This window comes from Lissotriton vulgaris, chromosome 1_1 (assembly GCF_964263255.1).
Source record: "Lissotriton vulgaris chromosome 1_1, aLisVul1.2, whole genome shotgun sequence".
Lineage (NCBI taxonomy): Eukaryota > Metazoa > Chordata > Amphibia > Caudata > Salamandridae > Lissotriton > Lissotriton vulgaris.
Window position 1 is genome coordinate 1,814,698,015 of NC_141685.1, and position 20,472 is coordinate 1,814,718,486.

A 20,472-nucleotide genomic window follows, 5' to 3' on the forward strand; every position below is an offset into this window, starting at 1 on the left:
GGCTAGGAGGGTGGTGGCATCGTAGGTGATGCGGGTGGGCTGGGCATTACGGGGACCAGGGGGTCTGGCGCTGGGCGCGGTCCAGGCGTAGACGGGCTTACCTTTGGCGCACCTTCGGCGCGACTGGGGCGCGATCGCTGCGCGTGAATGCTGCGCGTTGGGTCATAGGTCATAAATGGGAAGTGGAAAGGGGGAGGGGCGAGGGCGTCTCAGCTGGGAGGCGGGGCGGGCTTACGAGGACAACAACAAGAAACAATAAACAAAATGGCAGCGGAGGGGAGGGCAGAGCACAGCGCCGGGGGTAAACGCGCTCTAATGTTAAAATTAATGCAGTGGAAGCGAGGCGAAGCGCTACAATACAATAACAATTGCAAGCAACACGTGGAAGCGAGGCGAAGCGCTACAATGCAATTACAAATGCAGGCAGCACAACGATACCAGGTCTCTCCAGGGAGACTAGGGGAGCGACCTCTCAGCGAGCAGCAGTGAGGGGATCACAGCGCTTCCAGGTACGGGAGCGCTGTAAATACTTAGTGGGAGGGCGTCTCAGCAGGGAGGCGGGGCGGGCTTACGAGGACAACAACAAGAAACAATAAACAAAATGGCAGCGGAGGGGAGGGCAGAGCACAGCGCCGGGGGTAAACGCGCTCTAATGTTAAAATTAATGCAGTGGAAGCGAGCCGAAGCGCTACAATACAATAACAATTGCAAGCAACACGTGGAAGCGAGGCGAAGCGCTACAATGCAATTACAAATGCAGGCAGCACAACGATACCAGGTCTCTCCAGGGAGACTAGGGGAGCGACCTCTCAGCGAGCAGCAGTGAGGGGATCACAGCGCTTCCAGGTACGGGAGCGCTGTAAATACTTAGTGGGAGGGCGTCTCAGCTGGGAGGCGGGGCGGGCTTACGAGGACAACAACAAGAACCAATAAACAAAATGGCAGCGGAGGGGAGGGCAGAGCACAGCGCCGGGGGTAAACGCGCTCTAATGTTAAAATTAATGCAGTGGAAGCGAGGCGAAGCGCTACAATACAATAACAATTGCAAGCAACACGTGGAAGCGAGGCGAAGCGCTACAATGCAATTACAAATGCAGGCAGCACAACGATACCAGGTCTCTCCAGGGAGACTAGGGGAGCGACCTCTCAGCGAGCAGCAGTGAAACAAACGAATACAACATTTTTGAGCTGTTTGAATAACTTGCAAAGTGATAAATGGATAACCTGATGATCGTGAGAATTTTGGGAAAGGCTGTGCGCTTGGAAAGGAGTGTAATCTCGCTCCCTCTACAGTTGTATGTTTGATTATCTCACCAGAGATTTCCCTTCCCTTGGCATCCCTGCTAAAAGTTGGGCAAATCATTTTTTTAGATTTTTAATTTGAAATTCCAAAAAGCACAGAAATAGCCTGAATAACCACAAATGCGGCAAGGCATAATCTAAGATGGTGGTGGTGGTCGCTTAATTTGTGACCCAACACTAAAAGCTGGAACTTCAGACATGACAAGTGTGGAGGCCGAGACTGTGGTACGGAGGTCAGCGGTGCTGCCAAGATTCAAGTCTAGGGACTGTGGAATCCCCGAGGGCTCCATGTGCACTGGGGATGCAGTGATGGAACCGGCACAGTCGATGTGAAGCAGCAAGAGTGCCCAAAGAGACAGACGGAAATGCCAGTGCACACTTAAAATGGTAGCGTGGCCCAGAGACTGTTCAAGAAGCTCTGGGGAGACCTGGAGGGACCCAGGCTCACGGCGAGCCTGGGCCCTTTTTAAATCAGCAAGGCACCGGGTGACTCGGCGGAAAGGTGGCGTTCTGCTCATAGGGACAATCCTTACAAAGGCCACATCCTGCTAAAGTGAGTCAATAGGGACCACCTTTGAAGGCGTGGTGAGAGTCCTAAGCCTGATGGAAACTCAGACAAACAGGTCACGACTAAGGCCTCCGAGTGAACTGGATAGCTGCCAGAATGGGAGATAAGAAACCCACAACGAAGGCCACAGCATTGATGGGGCCTCATGGACTCACATGGTAGACTAAGGAGGGGGCAGGTGCAGCCTGGCGAACCTGGAGCAGGATCTGCGCTTCCCTACTGCATCGGGGGCATGAAGTGGCTGCTGGGCCCTCTAGCCATTGTTCCTCGTGGCCAAGGAGTGGGAGGCTATGCTGCATGGAATGTGAGTCCACACAAGATTCATGTCCTGGCCCAAGGACGGTGCAAGCTCCAATGTAAATCCATCAAGATAGAATATGGAACCATAAGTCTACCTAACAGATGACACAACAGGATTTCCCAAATGGACACCATAGAGGAAGGCCTAAAGTGATGATCGATGTAGGCCACCGTATGGAAACAGATCACTGCATGTAAAGGAAACAAGAGCCTGGTAAGGCGTGGGCGCTCATGAAGACGCAGGGTGATCAAACCTACCGGAGGTGGGGAGGGACGTAATAGGAATCGCTGTGACAGCAGAAGATTCTGAAACAGAGAGAAATGAAGAGAGAAGGAGGTACCACAAGCTCTAGCACCCAGCACAGGGTACCTCTGGCTCCCACACATACAAAGGAAAAGTAACCAGCGGTGTACTAGTACAGGTAGACTTTGAGGGAGATGAAATGGCAGGTGTCAAAGGCACAAAAAGAACACACAATGGAAATGCTTCAAAAAAGGATTACCAGGCAGAGCAAGCCACAATGAACCCCCGAAAAAGTAATTGGAAATGAAAACAAATGAGCCTCTGACTAGCTTGGGAAGGGAGAATAAGGCTGTTACTAAAAGCTTTACAAACAGTTCTTCATAGAAATACAAGAGGAATTGTGGGGTGTACAACAGAAACTGAAACAAAGCCGGAGAGCCCAATAAAGATGTTTCACACCAAAATGCCAGAGTTTGAGCCCTGGAAGAGTCAACCAATAAAAGATCCTTGGACCGGTGATAAAGGAGTGCCGGGATCATTCTCTTGCAAGAATAGCACATCATTCTTCAAGAGAAACAGGAAGACCATAATAGGCCTAAAAGAAATATCCGCGTCCAAGGGGTTTTCCTATAGTCTGAGGGTAAAGTTACTATAAAGTTTACTGATGAATTATGCAAGCAATACTGGACGATAAGAAGATCATTTAAAGAGACATGGCCCAGAGAGCAGACCCTATGACTGGTACCAGAACTGCCCACTCAATATTGAGGCCAAACTCAGTGCCTACTTAAACAAAGAAAGTATATTGAGAAGTTTGAGGAGGGGAGAGGGGAGAAATACTTGGGGTCACAATTAAAATGCTGTAGGACCTCTTCAACTACTATGAAGAAGAGAAAACAGGCCGGTGAATGAATTGTTACAAAAAGGAGCTGATACAGATGGGGCCACCCATTTCATCTGTGTTGCTCATGGAATGGTAAACAGCAGGCAGCCTACTGGCTGTTCTTTCCTTGGTGGGGCAGACAGGATAATCCTGGTGAAAGCCTCCAAGTAAACGACTGAGGAAAGCTCCAGATAAACAGAAAATGTAGAAAGGGAAGAAAGACATTATTAGGCAGTTTGGAAGAGATGTGTGGAGAGGCCAAAACTCTGAGAAAGAGGGTGAAACGGGCACAGAGGCTGCTGTTGTCCAGGACTCTGACAGGACAGTCTAGATTCTCTCCGGAAGGATGTACGTTTGGCAGCCTGCTGACTGGACTATGGAGCAGAACTCATTTAAATACAGTCTAGATTTCATCTGAGAAGTTAAACATGGATTCTTCATTTTTGATACATGGTTGGAGAGAGGCTGGGGGAGCCGAAAACAAGGTTTATTGCAGGGGTGAGTGGAATTAGTTGAAGATAGTTTTTGGGGGCACATCTGGGAACAAGGAAAGGCGCTATGTTGCTCTAGGAGGCTGATACAAAGCAATGATCAAGATACCAACCTAGAACATCAAAGTTCTTAATCCACCTGCCAAACAACTAGATATTCTACGCTAGTTCTTACTGATGAATGCAGACACATGCATGGGGCAAAAAGCTAATTTATTGTAAAGTGATCAAAACTGGCTCCTAATAAAACAGTTGTCACCAATAAGGTTAAGCTTAATCATCTCAGAAGAAGGTGGTGGGGCTGGCATCCTAAGCCTGTTCAGAGTAGAGGGCTATCAAGAGTGAGAGGATGGGTAGGTAGGGGCTTGCTCAAGGGCATTCCACTCACAATAGCTTATACATATGCCCCCAATAGTGGCCTAGAAACTTTTCTTCTACATACAATCACAAACTCTTTAAGAGTGGGCCGAAGGACTGTTAGTGGTGGGTGGGACTCCCATACTGGTGATGGACCTTCAGCTAAACAAAACACAAATCTGCTACTGAGGGAGGGCTACCATGTCTGTGGCAGGTGAGAAATCGCTAGAAGTAGAACTGGTGGCTGGATGGAGTCACTGGAACCCACTACAGGTGTTCTCTCACTTTTCTGCCGCCCATATGAGTTACACCTACATAGAATATGCACTGGTGGACACGCGGCTGTTCCTGAAAACAAAAACAAACAGGAATCACGGACTACCTGGTCTGATTAACTGTGCCCTTATATTGGATGGGGAAAGCAACATGAGGTTCTGTTTGATGTTATAAAAAAGAGTACTGACTACTCAAGTCTAAATGACAATGGAAATGTGAGCTAGTGGACTCATAGGGACACACTTAGAGCAGTAATAAGAGGTTCATTAACTGCACAGGCTACACAGTTTAGGATGATGTGAGACATTGACCTCGAAACTTGGGTAAGAAATTGGAGGCAGAAAAGAAACAAAGCATTACAGTCCCAGGAGATTTGGAACAGGGTCAATGCTTAAAGAGGCCAAATCAAAACCTTGGCGAATGAGAGAGAGCATTATATATTGGCTACATTCTTCATGAAACACTACTTAGGTGGTAATACAAGTTGGTGGTTGCTAAGGAGAAATTGACAGACCAAGAGAAACCTAGAAGAAATTAAAGATAAGCAGGGAGCACACCTGACCGGGGAAGACGAAAAGGCAGAAAGGTCCCAGCAATTTATACCTACCTCCAAAAAAGGTGAACCCATGAACAGAGATAGGACACAGTCCTAACTAGGAGCAGCAAAATTCCCACAACTGACAAAAGGTCAATACGGATCTAGAGGCACTTATTACAAAAGAGGAGTTCCTGATGGTGATAAAACAGCTCAAACAAGTTAAGGCCCAGGGAACATTAGCAAGGTTTTACAATGCCTTTACAACATCTGGGTCATGAATCCTGATGGAGATGTTAAATGACATCACTTGAACTGAGACAATGACGCCCACTATGTCTGAAGCGACTCTCTCCCGAATACTAAAGCCATATAACCCCCATGGAATGTGCCTCCAACAGATCTATTTCACTCTCAAATGTCGATGTGAAGCTACTGACAAAAAATTCCAGCATCTACACTACAAACCTATCTGCCCTTCCAAGTTCAGGCTAATTTAATACTGAGCAGAATTTCGGGCGAGAACACGAAAAAAGCCCTACACCTGATAGACACTGCTCTCAAAGACAAGAGGAGGAGGACTTCCCTTAAACTGGATGCAAAAAAGCTTCTGGCAGGCTGAACTGGACTTCTCAGAGGACGCATTACAGCAGTTAGCTTAAGTGAGGGCTTTTCTAAAATGGGTCTTGGCAGGGTCCCAAACACCGGAAGCCAGAATAAATGGAACTCTTTCCAGAATTATGGCTACACACAGGAAAACTAGGCAGAAAAGTCAACACCCTCCTTCTGTTTGCCTTGTTCGTGGGCTCCTTCACACAGTGTATACATGCCAACAAAGCCATCAGGCTTGGATCAGATACATTTAAGAAAACATTATTTGCTAATGACATTCTACTTTCAAGATGTCCTTTTCTGCCCTGGTGGAGCAGTTGTAGGCGTTTTAAGCAGTATCTAGAATCAACAATCAGCCTCACAAAGCCAGAAGGTGTTAACATATAGTATAATTGCATACCATGACATTCACAACACCACTACATTGGTTGACGACTGCACCCCATTTAGATGATAGAACGGCCAGAATAATATCCAAAACCAGGGATATTACAAACAGCCCTTGATAGATGTATCAAGGTGGAACTGGCAAATTGAACACAATAAGTGATGTCCAAGGTAGGGTACGTTGCATCCATTAAGATGTTGGTCCTGCTGAGAATTCTTTACATCTTCTACACTCTACCTCTCCGTGTCCTAAAGGAGGATGTTCAGAAGCTGCAGTGGATGTAAAAATACAAAAATGGCATACCTGCCCCTGACCACAGGAGACTAGCTGGGAATCACCCTACTATGGAGGTGTTACTGAGAGCCTCAACAGAGACACCTCGTAGACTGGACTAGAGAAAAAATAGGAAAAGAATTGTGCATGAGTGACCACATATTCTTAAGCAGAAGGTTATCGGTAATCCCTGGTTAGTGAAACTGCATCAGGATTCCTACCTCTATATCTTGCGAATCATAAGACCACTACTAAAAGTAGGGCACAAAATCGAAACTGTATTAGGTTTGACCTCCTTTCCCTCCACTTTTAGACCACTTTGGGGAAACTCAAACCTAATGCCAGATCGGAACTGGGGAACCTCAGAGCAGAGAAAGATGGGGGTTGCAGTACAACTTGCACTTTGAAATATCCCCCCTAATGTGTGAGCACACAAGACATGCATTATCATGGGAAACTGGGATGGGGGCATACATTGGCAAGACACATGCAACTGTCTTTTTGTTCTTGAAAAAATGTCAATTAAAACATTGAAACTAAATCACCTCACAAAGGCACAACTCTTAAATTGTGGTTACATTAAAATTTTCTAAATAGCGTACTAATTGATTGCTAGTTTTAAGCATGCACGTTTGTGCAATATATAGGACTATTATGCCATGCCCAGAGGCTGTGTGGAAAACACACAAATGATGCTTGGAATGCGGAAAATAATCAAACATTCACCCCCAGTTAATAGATCAGAGTTAAATCCATCTTTCTTTTGCTCACCATGCCAACTGAGTTTAGACCCAGCCATATGCAAATCAGTCTTGACCCTGCTCATCATGGGAACACTCCACCCCGAACCACCAAGCCAGGTCCTCCCCGTACCAGAAACAAGCATCCTTGGACCAATTTCGGGATATCACCACTAATCAGTCAGGCTACCTTGCAGCCAGTGGCACAGTGAGCCCGAGACCCACGTTTGGACATAACCGGCGCACTTAGGGCCAGAAAGCAAAAGACACACAAATGATGGAAGAGACTATGTGGAGGCACATGGCACCACTGGCAGGCAGTGGAGAGCTACTGCTTTGGAAGTTTAAGGATCCAGAAAGGTGCCCTGAATATTCAAAAGGGGAGGAATCTTCACGAATCAGCAGCCATTGGAAACTGCTAAATTATGGGCCTACATTTCTTATACCTATTGGTGGGTTTGTACCATACTCATGCTGTAACACAAACAGATTGAAGTAGACTTTTAGGCAGGAGTGAAAAGCATACAAATGTTTGGTAACCGCTCATTTTGTAATTTAGAGAACTTGGGCTTTATGGTGATAGAATTTCTGTACCGGATATGACTAACACTTTCCAGAATTTGGGGTGGCGTTCTTTCTGCAGGTATTTGAATAGAGATCCATTAACATGGTCTAAAGAAGGTACCATGCAAATACTGAGCTGGAAGGCATTCCTTTTCATAGAATCAGCAGGCTGACATTTACAATGATATAGTTGGTATGTGTTTGGCAGCAAATTGGCAGAAGTAGAGGACGAGAGAGGTCTCATACAAGTAGAACTTGATTCCCCAGGGAATCTGTGAAGTTGTCAATGATTGTGTTTTCTGATTGCATAGTTCACGTGCAAGGAGTGGCTAGCTACTCTGTTAAATATGAACGACAGTTTGTAGAAAGCAGATTTACAAGTCGTTGCAGTAGTTAAGCTTAGATACAGAGAAGTATGTAACTAGGAAAGGGAAAAGTTTTCTTGGTGGGACCGATCCTGCAAAATAAATCGAGCTCAGCTGGGGGTTGGCCCCACGCTCGCACACAAGACTTGAATGGGTTCAAATGGACCCAATAGTGAATACTATTAAAGAAGGCTGACAAGCCCAACACAACTAGAACTGCAGTGGAACCACTCCATGTCATCCAAGAGGATGCTGAATAGAGCATATTTCGGGTTGGAATGTAATCTGAAGAAACTAGAGGTCGTTAAAAGTGTATTTGCCTTTAAAGTGAGATTGGATGTTGCTTAAATCACTCCTCAGCTCCCCACAAGAATCTCAGCTAGGAGGAGAATGCAGAAGCTGGCAGGATAGTTGGGCTGAGATTACTCTGAAGTATAGAGGAAGACATCAACGACCTGGGAAAAAGTCCTAATCACATTGGAGATTCTGTATATAGTAAAAACAAGTTACTTACCTGTAATACAAGATTTGTAGCTTAAAACTATTCTACATTCGCATGCTGTGCATGATTCCACCGTCCAGTGGTTGGGTACAGGAATGTGTCTAATGTTTTCACTTTGGGCCAAGGCAGTCAGTTTGACTTACTGCGACATCGACAATGAAGTCTTAATACCCCACTATGTGACATCGGAAAATCTTTTACTTTAAAAAAAATAATACCTAGACACCCTTCCTTCACAGTGAAGGTGGGAGGGTCACATCTATAATGTATAAATCTATAATAGCATCAAGCAGAACAAGCATTGGCAAAGCCAATAAGTCACATATTCAAGAGCTACTAGCTTTACCAATATCTTTTAGCCATGTTGTAGAGCAGTGTGGTAAGAAGTGCTCTGGGGGTGGGTAACAGACAAGAGGAGGGAGGATGGACTAAGGAATGGGCAACACTGACAAAAGGGAGGGAAAGTGCACCAGGGCTGATAGTGTATTAAGGAGGGTATGGGGGAGGCGGACGTAGTAGTTGGGCAGATCGAACGTGAAGATCCCAAAACACCCTGACAATATTTTAATGTCTACGGCAAGCAGCCGTTGGACCCAGTAAGTATGACCTACACTCTCGCCCGCACCTTACGCAAAATGACACCCAGCGGTGTGCCTGACCTGGGGGGACCTATTTGTTGAATTCACACTGTGCGAATTTATGACTCTTGTGGAATATCACTTTGTTCCTATCATATGCGCCACTAACGCAACAATTGTTTCCATTCATGGAACATCAGGCAAGCTGAGCCAAAAATCTCTGACATACTCCAAATGCTACTGACACAAGGTACAGGTAGGAGAGCAATCACTATGATATACAGCTCACTCAAACCAGACGCTGCCATCGTCATGGCCCCCTCAAGGGACTACTGGAATACCGCACTTGCAACCACACTAACAGATATACATACAGGATGTATGTGGGCTCCACTGACGTCTGCCTCACTGCCGTGGCACCGAAGCCACATTCCTACACGTGGTGTGGGACTGCCCGAACATAAAAATATACTGGGTTGGGGTGGAAACTGCTTTATCAGAAGCGACTGAAACCTCAGTGACAGCAAATAGGCTACACCTTCCTGCTGGGAGAAAAAAGATCAATACATTTCTGGATTCGGTGCTTGGACTGGCCAAACGTATATTGGCCATGACATGGTCGTCAAGTCTATCCCCATGCACATACATGGTTCACAGACCTCAGAAAAGCGCTTATAGCAGAAAATTCACAGTCTAAGGATACCACACACACACACACACACACACACACACACACACACACACACACACACACCACAGGCACTGACTCCCCCAGACTGGGAGAAATACTTAACATATACCGAATCGAAACTCTGTTAAGAAGTGTAGAACAACATCTTCTCGAAGAAATAACACCCCCTAGTTACGCTTCGCTGCAGAACTCTACATTAATGGCCCTAGCTGGGGCCACAGTATCTTGCCGCTCCATCGATCTGGCCCTATACGCTCTTCCCACAAGATCGCCCACAATAACTCATGGGTCAGAAGCCTTATACGCCCTCTACTTGACTTAGATGAGCCATAGTACAGTCTCTAACTTAAACACCAGCATCTTTGACAGGTAAATCACCATACAGTGCACTAGTGCAAATCACACACGTACAAGTAACTTGTTTGAAGGGTCCGGTCAACAAATTTATAGAGCAATTATAGTTAACAAACAAAGCTGTTTTTTTTTATTAGTAATGTTTATCCCGTGTAATACGGGTACGGTGATTCAATGATATGCGATTAACATTAGTTTATATACTTCGGACATGTAACTTTGTTACCCTGCACTAGATGTTATAATTGTACTCATGTACATCCTCATCTGCTCAGTTGCCCCAGTATGTTAAAACAAAAATCAATAAATATTATCCACAAAAGTGGGGGGGGGGGGGAGCCCCCTCCCAGAGCCCAGTTTTCCTACATGCAGGTCCGGCAGATCTAACAAAACAGATTGTGATATTTCCAAAAACATAGGATTTTAGGGATAATGGTCATTTTCATTAAATTAATTCATGCATATATCACTAAAGGGATATTTACCCATCTTCCTAGGCACCGATAAAGCTCCTTCATGTTTTTATTTTTTTATTCTTGATTGGTATATCTTTGGTCTTGCAAGTTAAAGTAATACCCAGGTATCTGATTTCTTGTTTGATTCTGGGTTCTACAAACTCCATGTTTCATGTCATTATCTACGATATGTTCATGTTAATCTGACAACCTAAGATTTCCCAGAATCTCTAGTTAATTTGTTTATTTTTGATTAACAAATGTTTCAAGTCTGCAGTATATACTCTTAGCGTGCCATCTCGATAGGGAGGTAATAGCCCCTCTTAAGTAAGCATTATACACTTACCACACTATCCTAGGAGAAGCTATCCCCCTATTTAAATCAAAGTATTTCATGGTTTTTGCCCTGACTTGGTCAATATATTACTAATTGCATTTACTTGTCATCTATAGTCCATCTTAAAACTCGTCTCCTGAGCCGGGACATCTAGTGAAAGCCTTATGATCTGGGATATGTTTAGAACTATGAGTGACAGTCATGCAATATCTGCATAATAAAGCGTCAACTAGAAAATAGATTAATCTTGAAAAGTGACCATACTTATTGCCGTGAATAGTTCATCCTCTATGCTTGACCACACTATCACTCCACATGTCCCTGACCCCCAGATTCTGTATCATGTTCAGTACTTGCCTCCGCACTGTAGTAATATTTATTGAAGGCCTACTCAAAAATAGTTGCACAACTATTTGTGGACCTGGAAACACTTGGCCTGTCCCAACGAATTAGAGGCCCCGCGCATGTAGCAGGCCACTCACTTCACATGCTAGTTTCGAATTCGGAGTCTCTGGAAACTGAGGCACTAATTACCCTCACATGGACTGACCATTTTTAAAATACTTCTCATGTTCGGATGCCTCAATCCCCCTACACAAAAAGAAACAGCCGACTGACATCAAACACTTACAGGCCGTGGCATCTACACAAACACCTGTGGCGTTTTGGGAAGCGCCTTTCACCTCTGCCCCCGCAAATTATTCCGGAGGCTACTGACCTATTGGAGTTTTTCAACACTGCTCTATCTGCAGCTTTAGATTCAACATACCCCCTTAAAAACCATAGCTCTATCAAACATCGAATCTCGGCTCCCTGGTTTACCTCTGAGCTAAACAGACAAAACGAGGTGTAAGAACTTGGAGAGGCACTGGCGCAAAATGTAAGAAGCCTCAAGGATAAGGATCTTTATAAACAAGCCTTATCCTGCTACCATCAGAATATCAAAACTGCAAGACGGAATTTTATTATCAACCAAATCGAACAGGCAGGTAAGTCCTCTAAAGCACTTTTTAATATTGTCCAAGACTTTACTAACCCACGGGCATGTGCCCAGTCTTTACAGGATCCCAGGAATTCTGTGACTCTCTGGCCAACTTCTTTCAAGAGAAAATCTCCTGCATTTATGCTAAATTCAACACTTTATTTTTTACTAGATCAGGGCTCACCGTCACAAGTGAAGAGGAGTTAAATTGTAGTCTTGGACAGTTTTGTACCTTTTACCTTGGAGGAAATTCGAAGCACACTAGCAACATGCCCCCCCAGGGTAATGTCTGAACTATCTAATTGCCTTGCCCCAGCCATTTTAGAGATTTTCAACTGCTCGGTGAAAACGGTTCGATTCCGACCAAGTGGAAGGTGGCTTATGTACGTCCTATTTTAAAAAACCTATCCCTGGACCAAATGTTGCTAGATAATTACGTCCCATACCCTTGCAGCCTCTTCTGGATAAACAGCTCGAAAGCTTAATCATCAAACAACTAGTAGCTTATTTAGAGTCTAATCAAATTCTGGACTCTTCGCATTCTGGCTGTCAACCAGGCCATAGCACAGAAACATCGCTATTGGCTGTGGTGGACTCTTAGCGTCTTGGTCTTGACGCTGGAACTCCAGTCATGCTTGTGCTATTCGATCTCTGGGCAGCCTTCGATATAGTCGCACACACAATGATGCGGGAAATGTCAAGAGAGAGTGGCATACAAGTCACGCACTTAAATGGGTCCAAAACATTTTGAATGATAGACATCAAACTGTCATTCTGGGCCAATATTCTTCTCCCAAAACGAGCTTAGACAAGGGTGTCCCACAGGGGTGCTGTTGAAGCCCCACTCTATTTAATATCTATATGGCCCCCCTGACTAATATCGCAGAGCGTTTTGGCTTTCAAATAATATCATACACCATCGACACCCAGTTGTTGTTCACATGTGGAGAAGCGTTGCTCAATAGTTAGAGCGGCAGACCCTGATGCAGAGGTCTGGCCCGGGACCAGGGTTCAATTCCCGCCTCGGCGGCTCTTGGACTCAATCTCCCTGGACCTGATCATTCTCGCCTCGGTGCCTAGTCTAATCATGGGTTCCACTCTGTGACTCTGGGCCATAGCTTGCTTAATCTCCACAACAGCCCCAGCAACGCTTGGATGCCTGGCTTCACCTTGGGGGTGCCTAGAAGTGGACATCTCACAGGAAAGCCAGGAAGGGTTCCATAGCGGTATGAATACAGCGTTACGAGACCTCTGGGTAGAAGGCGCTATATAAATACAAACACATATATAAATACAAACACATGTGAACCTGACCTGACCGCTGCAAAAAACTACTTCGCCCTGGGATTGTTAGCGATCTCTGATTGGATGAACAAGAACTATCTCCAATTGAATGCAGAAAAGATGGAGATCATGCTGCTTGGAAAGGCTCCCTCCATCTGGACAGATGACCGGTGGCCTGGACAATTGGGAGCTACTCCATTGCCCAAATTATCGGTGAGAAATCTTGTACTGATATTAGACCAAACTCTAACCTTGAAAGAACATATTTCGGCCCCCACTGGAATATGCCATCATAACATGCGCCTTTTGCGTAGAATATTTCCCTTTCTTCAAACTTCAGACAGAAGTACTCTAGTTCAAGCCTTAGTAATAAGTAGGCTGGATTATGGAAATGCCCTCCTGGCAGCTGCCAGCGAGACCTTAGTTGTCAAACTTCAGGTAGTCCAAAACACAGCAGCCAGGCTTGTTCTTAATTGTCCTTCAGGTACCTCCAAAGCCCTGTTGCTGAAGGAACTGCACTGGTTGCCAGTGAAAAAAAGTGTTATTTTAAGATCTGCGGCCTCAATTACAACACCGTAAACAGGAAAGGGCCATTATACCTGCATCAAAAAATTCAAGCGTACAAACCCAGCCGTATCCTAAGATCCTGCGATAAATCCCTATTGTGCGCCCTGCGTATTCGTTTGACTCGTAGCAGACAAAAGGCTTTTTCCTACCTTGCCCCCTGCTATTGGAATAGGCTTCCTCTACTCAACCACACTTGTACAAACTACTATAATTTCAGGAAGTCACTTAAAACCCATCTATTTTAATAACCCTTTTTTCACCTTTATTGATACTTAACTCCATTACAGCACTGAGATGCCCTCGGGTGAGTTGTGCGCTATATTAAATATAAACATGATAACATAACTTACTCGTCATTCTATGTAATTTTATGTCCTTCAAAGTATAAAAAAAACTGAAAATGAAATATCTCTGAAAGTCCAGAAGGTGGGCTGATAACGTATTTATAGATACAGTGTCGTCCAGATTAGGGCCACAATAATTAGCTCAAACATATGTCACTGTTTTATCTCATTCAGACTATAACCCACTTCTCAGGCACATCTACACCTGTCTGAAGCACCTCAATATTATGGGATGGCCTGACCATTACTGCCACACCACTTGACACACTCACAGTATCTGAGCACATAAACTGTTTAACCCATGCAGGGTTGTGGAATTTAATAAAATATCTACGTATCCATGGGGCAGGTTGCTTCATAAATCTATCTGCCCTGTAACAAAATCCACTTGTCCCTATCGTGCCATGCAGTGTAGTTACAAATTATGGCAGCAATCCCATTATATAAGAGCTCGGATATAGCCTCTCTGATTATGCCAGGGCTCATACCAAAGTAGGATTTGAATACTAGCAATTCCCTTATTTTGCCACCTTTCCGCAGATCTACATATTGGGGCTGAAGGTAGTGATACGCAATAGTTCCAGGATTGGAATGCCTTTTTGAGTATGTACAAACCCACTAATTTGCATGTTTTAAGGGTTTTCACCAGTTTTTCGCTAATCTTTTCCCATACTTAGTAAGGTTGGAAATTTACTTCTGACAGTGGCAGAAGTGACACTTCTTCCACGGTTGGGAAAAAGTGGTTAGATGTAAAGTGAACTTACAAATGCTCAACAGATTTTCGCATGAGCAAATCTACACATGCATGTTTGCTCATGCTAAAATGCAGTTCACAAATATTTTCTAGGACTACGATTTCTTGACCTACTTCTGTATATTCTTGTGAATTCATGAAAGCCTTAAATCTGCACTAATGGAAGGACATATACCATAGTTGCACTTTTGAGATTTCTCCACTAATTTGGCCTGGCGTGAACCATGACCTTTGGTGTTGATTAAAATTCGCCCTCTCTCTGTCAGCTGGCTTTATTGTGTGTGAGTCACAGCATTTTGCTAGTTCACAAGGAGCATATTGGTATCCAGTTGTATTGTTCAGTGCCAGGAACTAATGTGGCAATGTGTGCTTTTTAAAACCAAATGTCTTTTTGCTTTTTGCCGATGCTTGTTATAATGGTGAGAACCTGGCAGCTCTCACGCCAATGTTTTACAAAAACCATGGCAAAACAAAACATGCATTGACAAAACCAAAAGGATGACCACCAATTTCAGACCTACTGACTTTGCCAATGCTAGTTTATTTTTATGTTTCCCATAATCTTGCTGAAACTGGTTACGCCGATTTTCCAATAGGAATATTTTTGGGCAATACTAGCATGCATCAACTGGTGCTGCAAAGGAATGGTACCTAAAAGCATTCTGGGAGTGTTATACATAGCCTCCTACTGCTAAACCTTGAAAACAAGAGTACACATGTTTATACTGGAACCACTGTCAATAGTGCAGTCCGAGCTTAAAACATTTTATTAGAAAGCTCACCCCAACAACAAAAGCTTTGCACTAATGAACCATCAACACAAGTAGAACATTAACATATGAACAAAAATATTACCTTAACTGCAGACAATGACCTTCCCTGATCCATAATGTGGTACTGCAAACTGGCAGCTTAAAGGTTTGTGCTGCAGGGAGTTAGGCCTGTCTGTCTCAAGGACAAAATACACGTGAAAACTTGTGGTCCTTGACCCCAAACAATATGTCCTGGGCGTCAGGCTATAGGAATTCTACACCGCTGCCCAGGTCTCCTTAAATATTTATAATAATGCTGTATGCGGGGAATGTGTCTCTTATCACCTTCTGTTGTTTGAACCTGGATCTCAAACCGCTGGCATTCTAGGACAACAGGATGAGATGGCTAGTCAGGGATTTGTGCTGAGTTTTCCTGTAACTGAACAAGCATACTAGTGAATGAGGACAACATTTTCTTGATTTTCTCCGCCCCTCACGCTAAACCTAGGTGCTGACTTCCACCCTACCCTTGGGAACCCCGCATTCACCTCATGGCACTAATTAAGTGCATACTTACTCCTCCGGCACCAGAACAAGTATATTAAAACGAGACAATATGTGAAAATCAAATCAACAGGTAAAATAACAAATAAAAGTATGAGCTCATCATATTCTGGTCCTATGAGACATAGCCTCATTCTTGTATTATAAGTTTAAGGCATCCTCCTCCTCTGTACTCCTGAGATCATGCATCATCTTGTGCCACATCACTTTTCAAAATGCAGGAAACTTTATTTGGACTATGGCCCCCCCTTCATTCACTGTCCATCAACTGTAGTCAGGGATATGCTACCCTAACTCCCATTGTCTCTTCAGATGCCAAGCATATACTGGAACATATATCAAATGATGCATCTCCAACTACAAGGGAATTACATTGGAGTGCTTTCCCAGAGATGTATTCTTTTACGGAATATGTTTGAACGTATACAAAGGTTTTTCTGGGCTTCTTCCGATTAGGATTTAACCAAAAGGGTTCCCTATGTATTCTTTGGTGTTCCAAATTTAGTTCTATTGCTGGGGAGTCTTTAAAGACAGATTTTCTAGGAAGAGAGATAAACTGTTTTAGATCGCTTCCCTCTATATCTTGCAGCACTCTTAGTACACAGATTGTTCCTTCTGGAATGGTTTTCCAACCTTTCCAGATTAGCCACATTGCACACTACTGATTGGAAAGCCTGGCGAATTTGCCACACCTATTGTTGGAGTGCGATGCAGTGGCACCACAGAAGCTTAAATCTGGATGGTTTAGCTTTCCAACGAGGCGGTGCAATATTATTGAGCCTGTAGGTACCACAACACATGCATAGAATTGACTGCTCAAACATCAACAGGGAAAATTACTATCCTCACCAACAATGCTGGTAGATTGGTGCACTTAGCTCACGGTTCGCCAGGAGAATGGAGTTGCTGTGCAAATGCAGAAATTAGACTAATATAGGAGAACTGTTCAGGAGTGGCATACTGCTGCCACTGGATAAATTGCTGGAACAAAGACAGGCCCTCACCACACTAGACATATTTGTGTATTACAGGATAGGTCACTTCTCAAAATTAGCAGTACAAAAGGGGTTGGTAATGGACGGAGCATCTGAACCAATCAAACACTCACACCCAGTCAAAAGATCTGGGTTTAATCCATCACCATTCATTAGCCCACTCTGCCACCCCAGTTCAGACATGGCTATATGCAAATCAGTCTGACCCTGTGCCTCATGGGAACAGTCCAGCCCGAACTGCCAAGCCATGCCTTCCCTGGACCGGAAACAAGCTTCCAAAGACCAGTTTCTGGCATTCCAGCCGTCTTCAGCCCGGCTAGCTTGAATCCAGTGGCAAAGTGAGCAAGGGACTCACGTCTGAGCATACCCTGCCACACTTATGGCGGCCAAAAGCCGTACAAAAGGGGGTGGTAATGGACGGAGCATCTGAACCAATCAAACACTCACACCCAGTCAAAAGATCTGGGTCTAATCCATCACCGTTCTTTAGCCCACTCTGCCACCCCAGTTCAGGCATGGCTATATGCAAATCAGTCTGACCCTGTGCCTCATAGGAACAGTCCAGCCCGAACTGCCAAGCCATGCCTTCCCTGGACCGGAAACAAGCTTCCGAGGACCGGTTTCTGGCATTCCAGCCATCTTCAGCCCGGCTTGCTTGAATCCAGTGGTAAAGTGAGCAAGGGACTCACGTCTGAGCATACCCTGCCACCGGTTTCTGGCATTCCAGCCGTCTTCAGCCCAGTGTGGTAGGGTATGCTCAGACGTGAGTCCCTTGCTCACTTTGCCACTGGATTCAAGCAAGCCGGGCTGAAGACGGCTGGAATGCCAGAAACCTGTCCAGTGGCAAAGTGAGCAAGGGACTCACGTCTGAGCATACCCTGCCACCGGTTTCTGGCATTCCAGCCGTCTTCAGCCCAGTGTGGTAGGGTATGCTAAGACGTGAGTCCCTTGCTCACTTTGCCACTGGATTCAAGCAAGCCGGTCTATTGATCTCACACCTGCTTCAGAGTGGAAGTGTGGGGTGGAGGATGTTGGGGGAGGGAGTTCCTCAGTGTATCCTTTCAGGACCACAGTTTTCCCATGCTGCGTTTGTTCTTAGTACTTTCTCGCAGAACAAGACACCTGCTACTCATGGGTGCCCCGCTGCCAGGTTTCGGACGTCCTACTGGGGCCTGCAGCTACTGCCCCACGAGCCCAATCTTGACCATTGATGTCCAGCCCCTACTGCCATTCATGCATTCACTTAACTTAGGACATGGAATGTAAATGGTCTAAATGACCTATCAAGGGCAGTGTTTCTGCATCTTCGCAAAAAGCCATGCCCCAGCTGCTTTGCTGCTACAAGAGACCAATACCTGCTCCGTAGCCGCTGGGTCTGGATATGACCGGGTCTACAGTGCCGGACACACAAGGGGAGCCAGGGGAGTTACGACCCTCATTCACAGAACCTTCCCTTTGGCTGTGTCTCACACAGCGCCAGACTCGCAGAGCAAACAGCTAAAGGTCCTCCTATGCAGCGCATGCGTGCTGCGGAGGCGAGACCTAAAAACTATTCAGTACATTGCCACTGTGGAGCCAAAGAAAATGTGCACTTGTTTGCAAAGACAAAGAATCGCACATTAAAAGCAGGAATGTACAGAATATTTTAAGTAAATGTTGATGATTCTACTCTCCCTGCTTAAACTCTGCACCCTCTCTGCCCCCAAACACCTCCTGCAGAAAACACAGCAGTGCAACCACACAATAGTGAAATCATTACTTCCAACCAGTACTTACGGTTTCAGTGTCAGGTACTTTGTGAGGCTGGAGTCCAAAGCCAAACTGTTTGATTTTTATTCCAAAGACCTCTTTACTAAACATTTCATAAATACCTGCAGTAAAGAAGAATGTTTTTATAAGAAGCCTTATGGGGCAGGTGACTTTGTATAGACAAGACAGTTAGGCACTCACATTTTCCATTAAAAACAGCTATTTTGGGTTTATACTTCTGTAGTTTTTGTAGGAGAATTCTTCCTCCTTCCCGAAACTCTTTGCTGCAAAATGACAATGGAGAATTTAAGAACACACACAAAATGGCATGTTAATTTGAGCTCTTACAAGAAGCTGGGCTCATGGTACCTCGAGAGATCTTTGCTTCCTGGGGTCGTTCTTTCCACCATGTTTGTGAATCCAATTCCAAACTTCTCTGGTAAAGTATGATCATCAGTGTGAGTCAACTGTTCGTCGCTTAGTCCAGACAAGAACAGGCACTTCCCTGTGAAGAAGCCAGACTGTTTATTTGCATGCTACCCAAAACAATGAAAATCCTTCTTCAAGCAAGATCACTCTCCTCTCCAAAAGAGAACTCAGTTATTTACATGATCCTTAGCCTCATAATGCTCCATTGCCAGATAGTTGCATTTAACGCCAAATTACATCGCTCTCAGAAAGGTAATGGAATTTCAAGTACACGCAATTTCGGGCTTCAAGAAAACCGAAATAAAGAAGCAATTTGCAAAATTTGTCACACTGTTGAATGAAACTTAGAAAGGAGCAAATGGATCCGCATCTTGCTGGCAAACAACATAAGCCACCACTTTACTGGAAGCACAAAACTCTGCATCTACTTCCGAGCTACAGGTTACTAAAATGAAACCGCAACAAATACACATGCAAGCAAAGATTACTCCTGCACCCTTAATCCCTAGCTTACTCTTGCTGCCCCTTCCTCCAGAACTATGGGATGCACCCACACAAAAACTACACCAGAGCACATTCTTGCAGAGCACAAATAGTCATCAGAAACCTGGGCGCATAGGCGCTTGTTTGCGTCAGGCCCACCCAATCACATGCACACAGGTTTCTATCGCGGTCCTATGCAAGGCTATGCACAAATTGTACTTCTATGAGCAGTCTCCCCTCCTCCAGATTCATGTTAATATTTTACTGACGCCAGAAAAGCATCGTTTTGGAAGAGGGGGGAGTAAAGGAAAGCAGATATACAGCCTATCTGAAAAGGTTTTTTTAAACATACATCCGCTGGACACAACATCCAATTCGCAGTAATTACAAAAATCGTACAAGAGCGCACAAGTGGGTACTTGAGTGTTTTATTTTTTATTTTTAGAAAGCTACCATTGATGAGAAGAGTTGGGAAAACTATTTGTGACGGTTGGATTTTGACTTTTATCTAGATGCTTATGTGCGAAACCTTAATAAAAAAGGTTGGTCTCCCAATTAAGTATGGCTTGTGATTTCATAAAGGGCATAGAGGCAGTACCCGCTTGCTTTCTGATCAAATTCCTCTGCAGAAGGGAAAAGTGGATTTAAAAAGCACTGATATTAGGTTAGCCATATCAAGAAAAAGCCACAATGGAGAGACGGAAAAAATGATCACAAGGAGCTCTGTGAAAACTAGTGTCATGGTGCCTAACGC

General features: G+C 44.7%; 1 protein-coding gene across 1 annotated transcript in view; it reads right to left on the bottom strand.

Moving 5' to 3' along the window:
* The window catches only part of TDG (thymine DNA glycosylase), a 214,487-nt gene that overhangs the window by 26,398 nt on the left and 167,617 nt on the right, over window positions 1-20,472 (bottom strand). The window contains exons 5-7 of the mRNA XM_086919167.1: window positions 19,176-19,311; window positions 19,008-19,090; window positions 18,834-18,928 (exon numbers count right to left, since the gene is read on the bottom strand). Coding sequence (XP_086775293.1) covers window positions 18,834-18,928; window positions 19,008-19,090; window positions 19,176-19,311 — 314 coding nt within the window. The remainder of the gene's footprint in view (window positions 1-18,833; window positions 18,929-19,007; window positions 19,091-19,175; window positions 19,312-20,472) is intronic.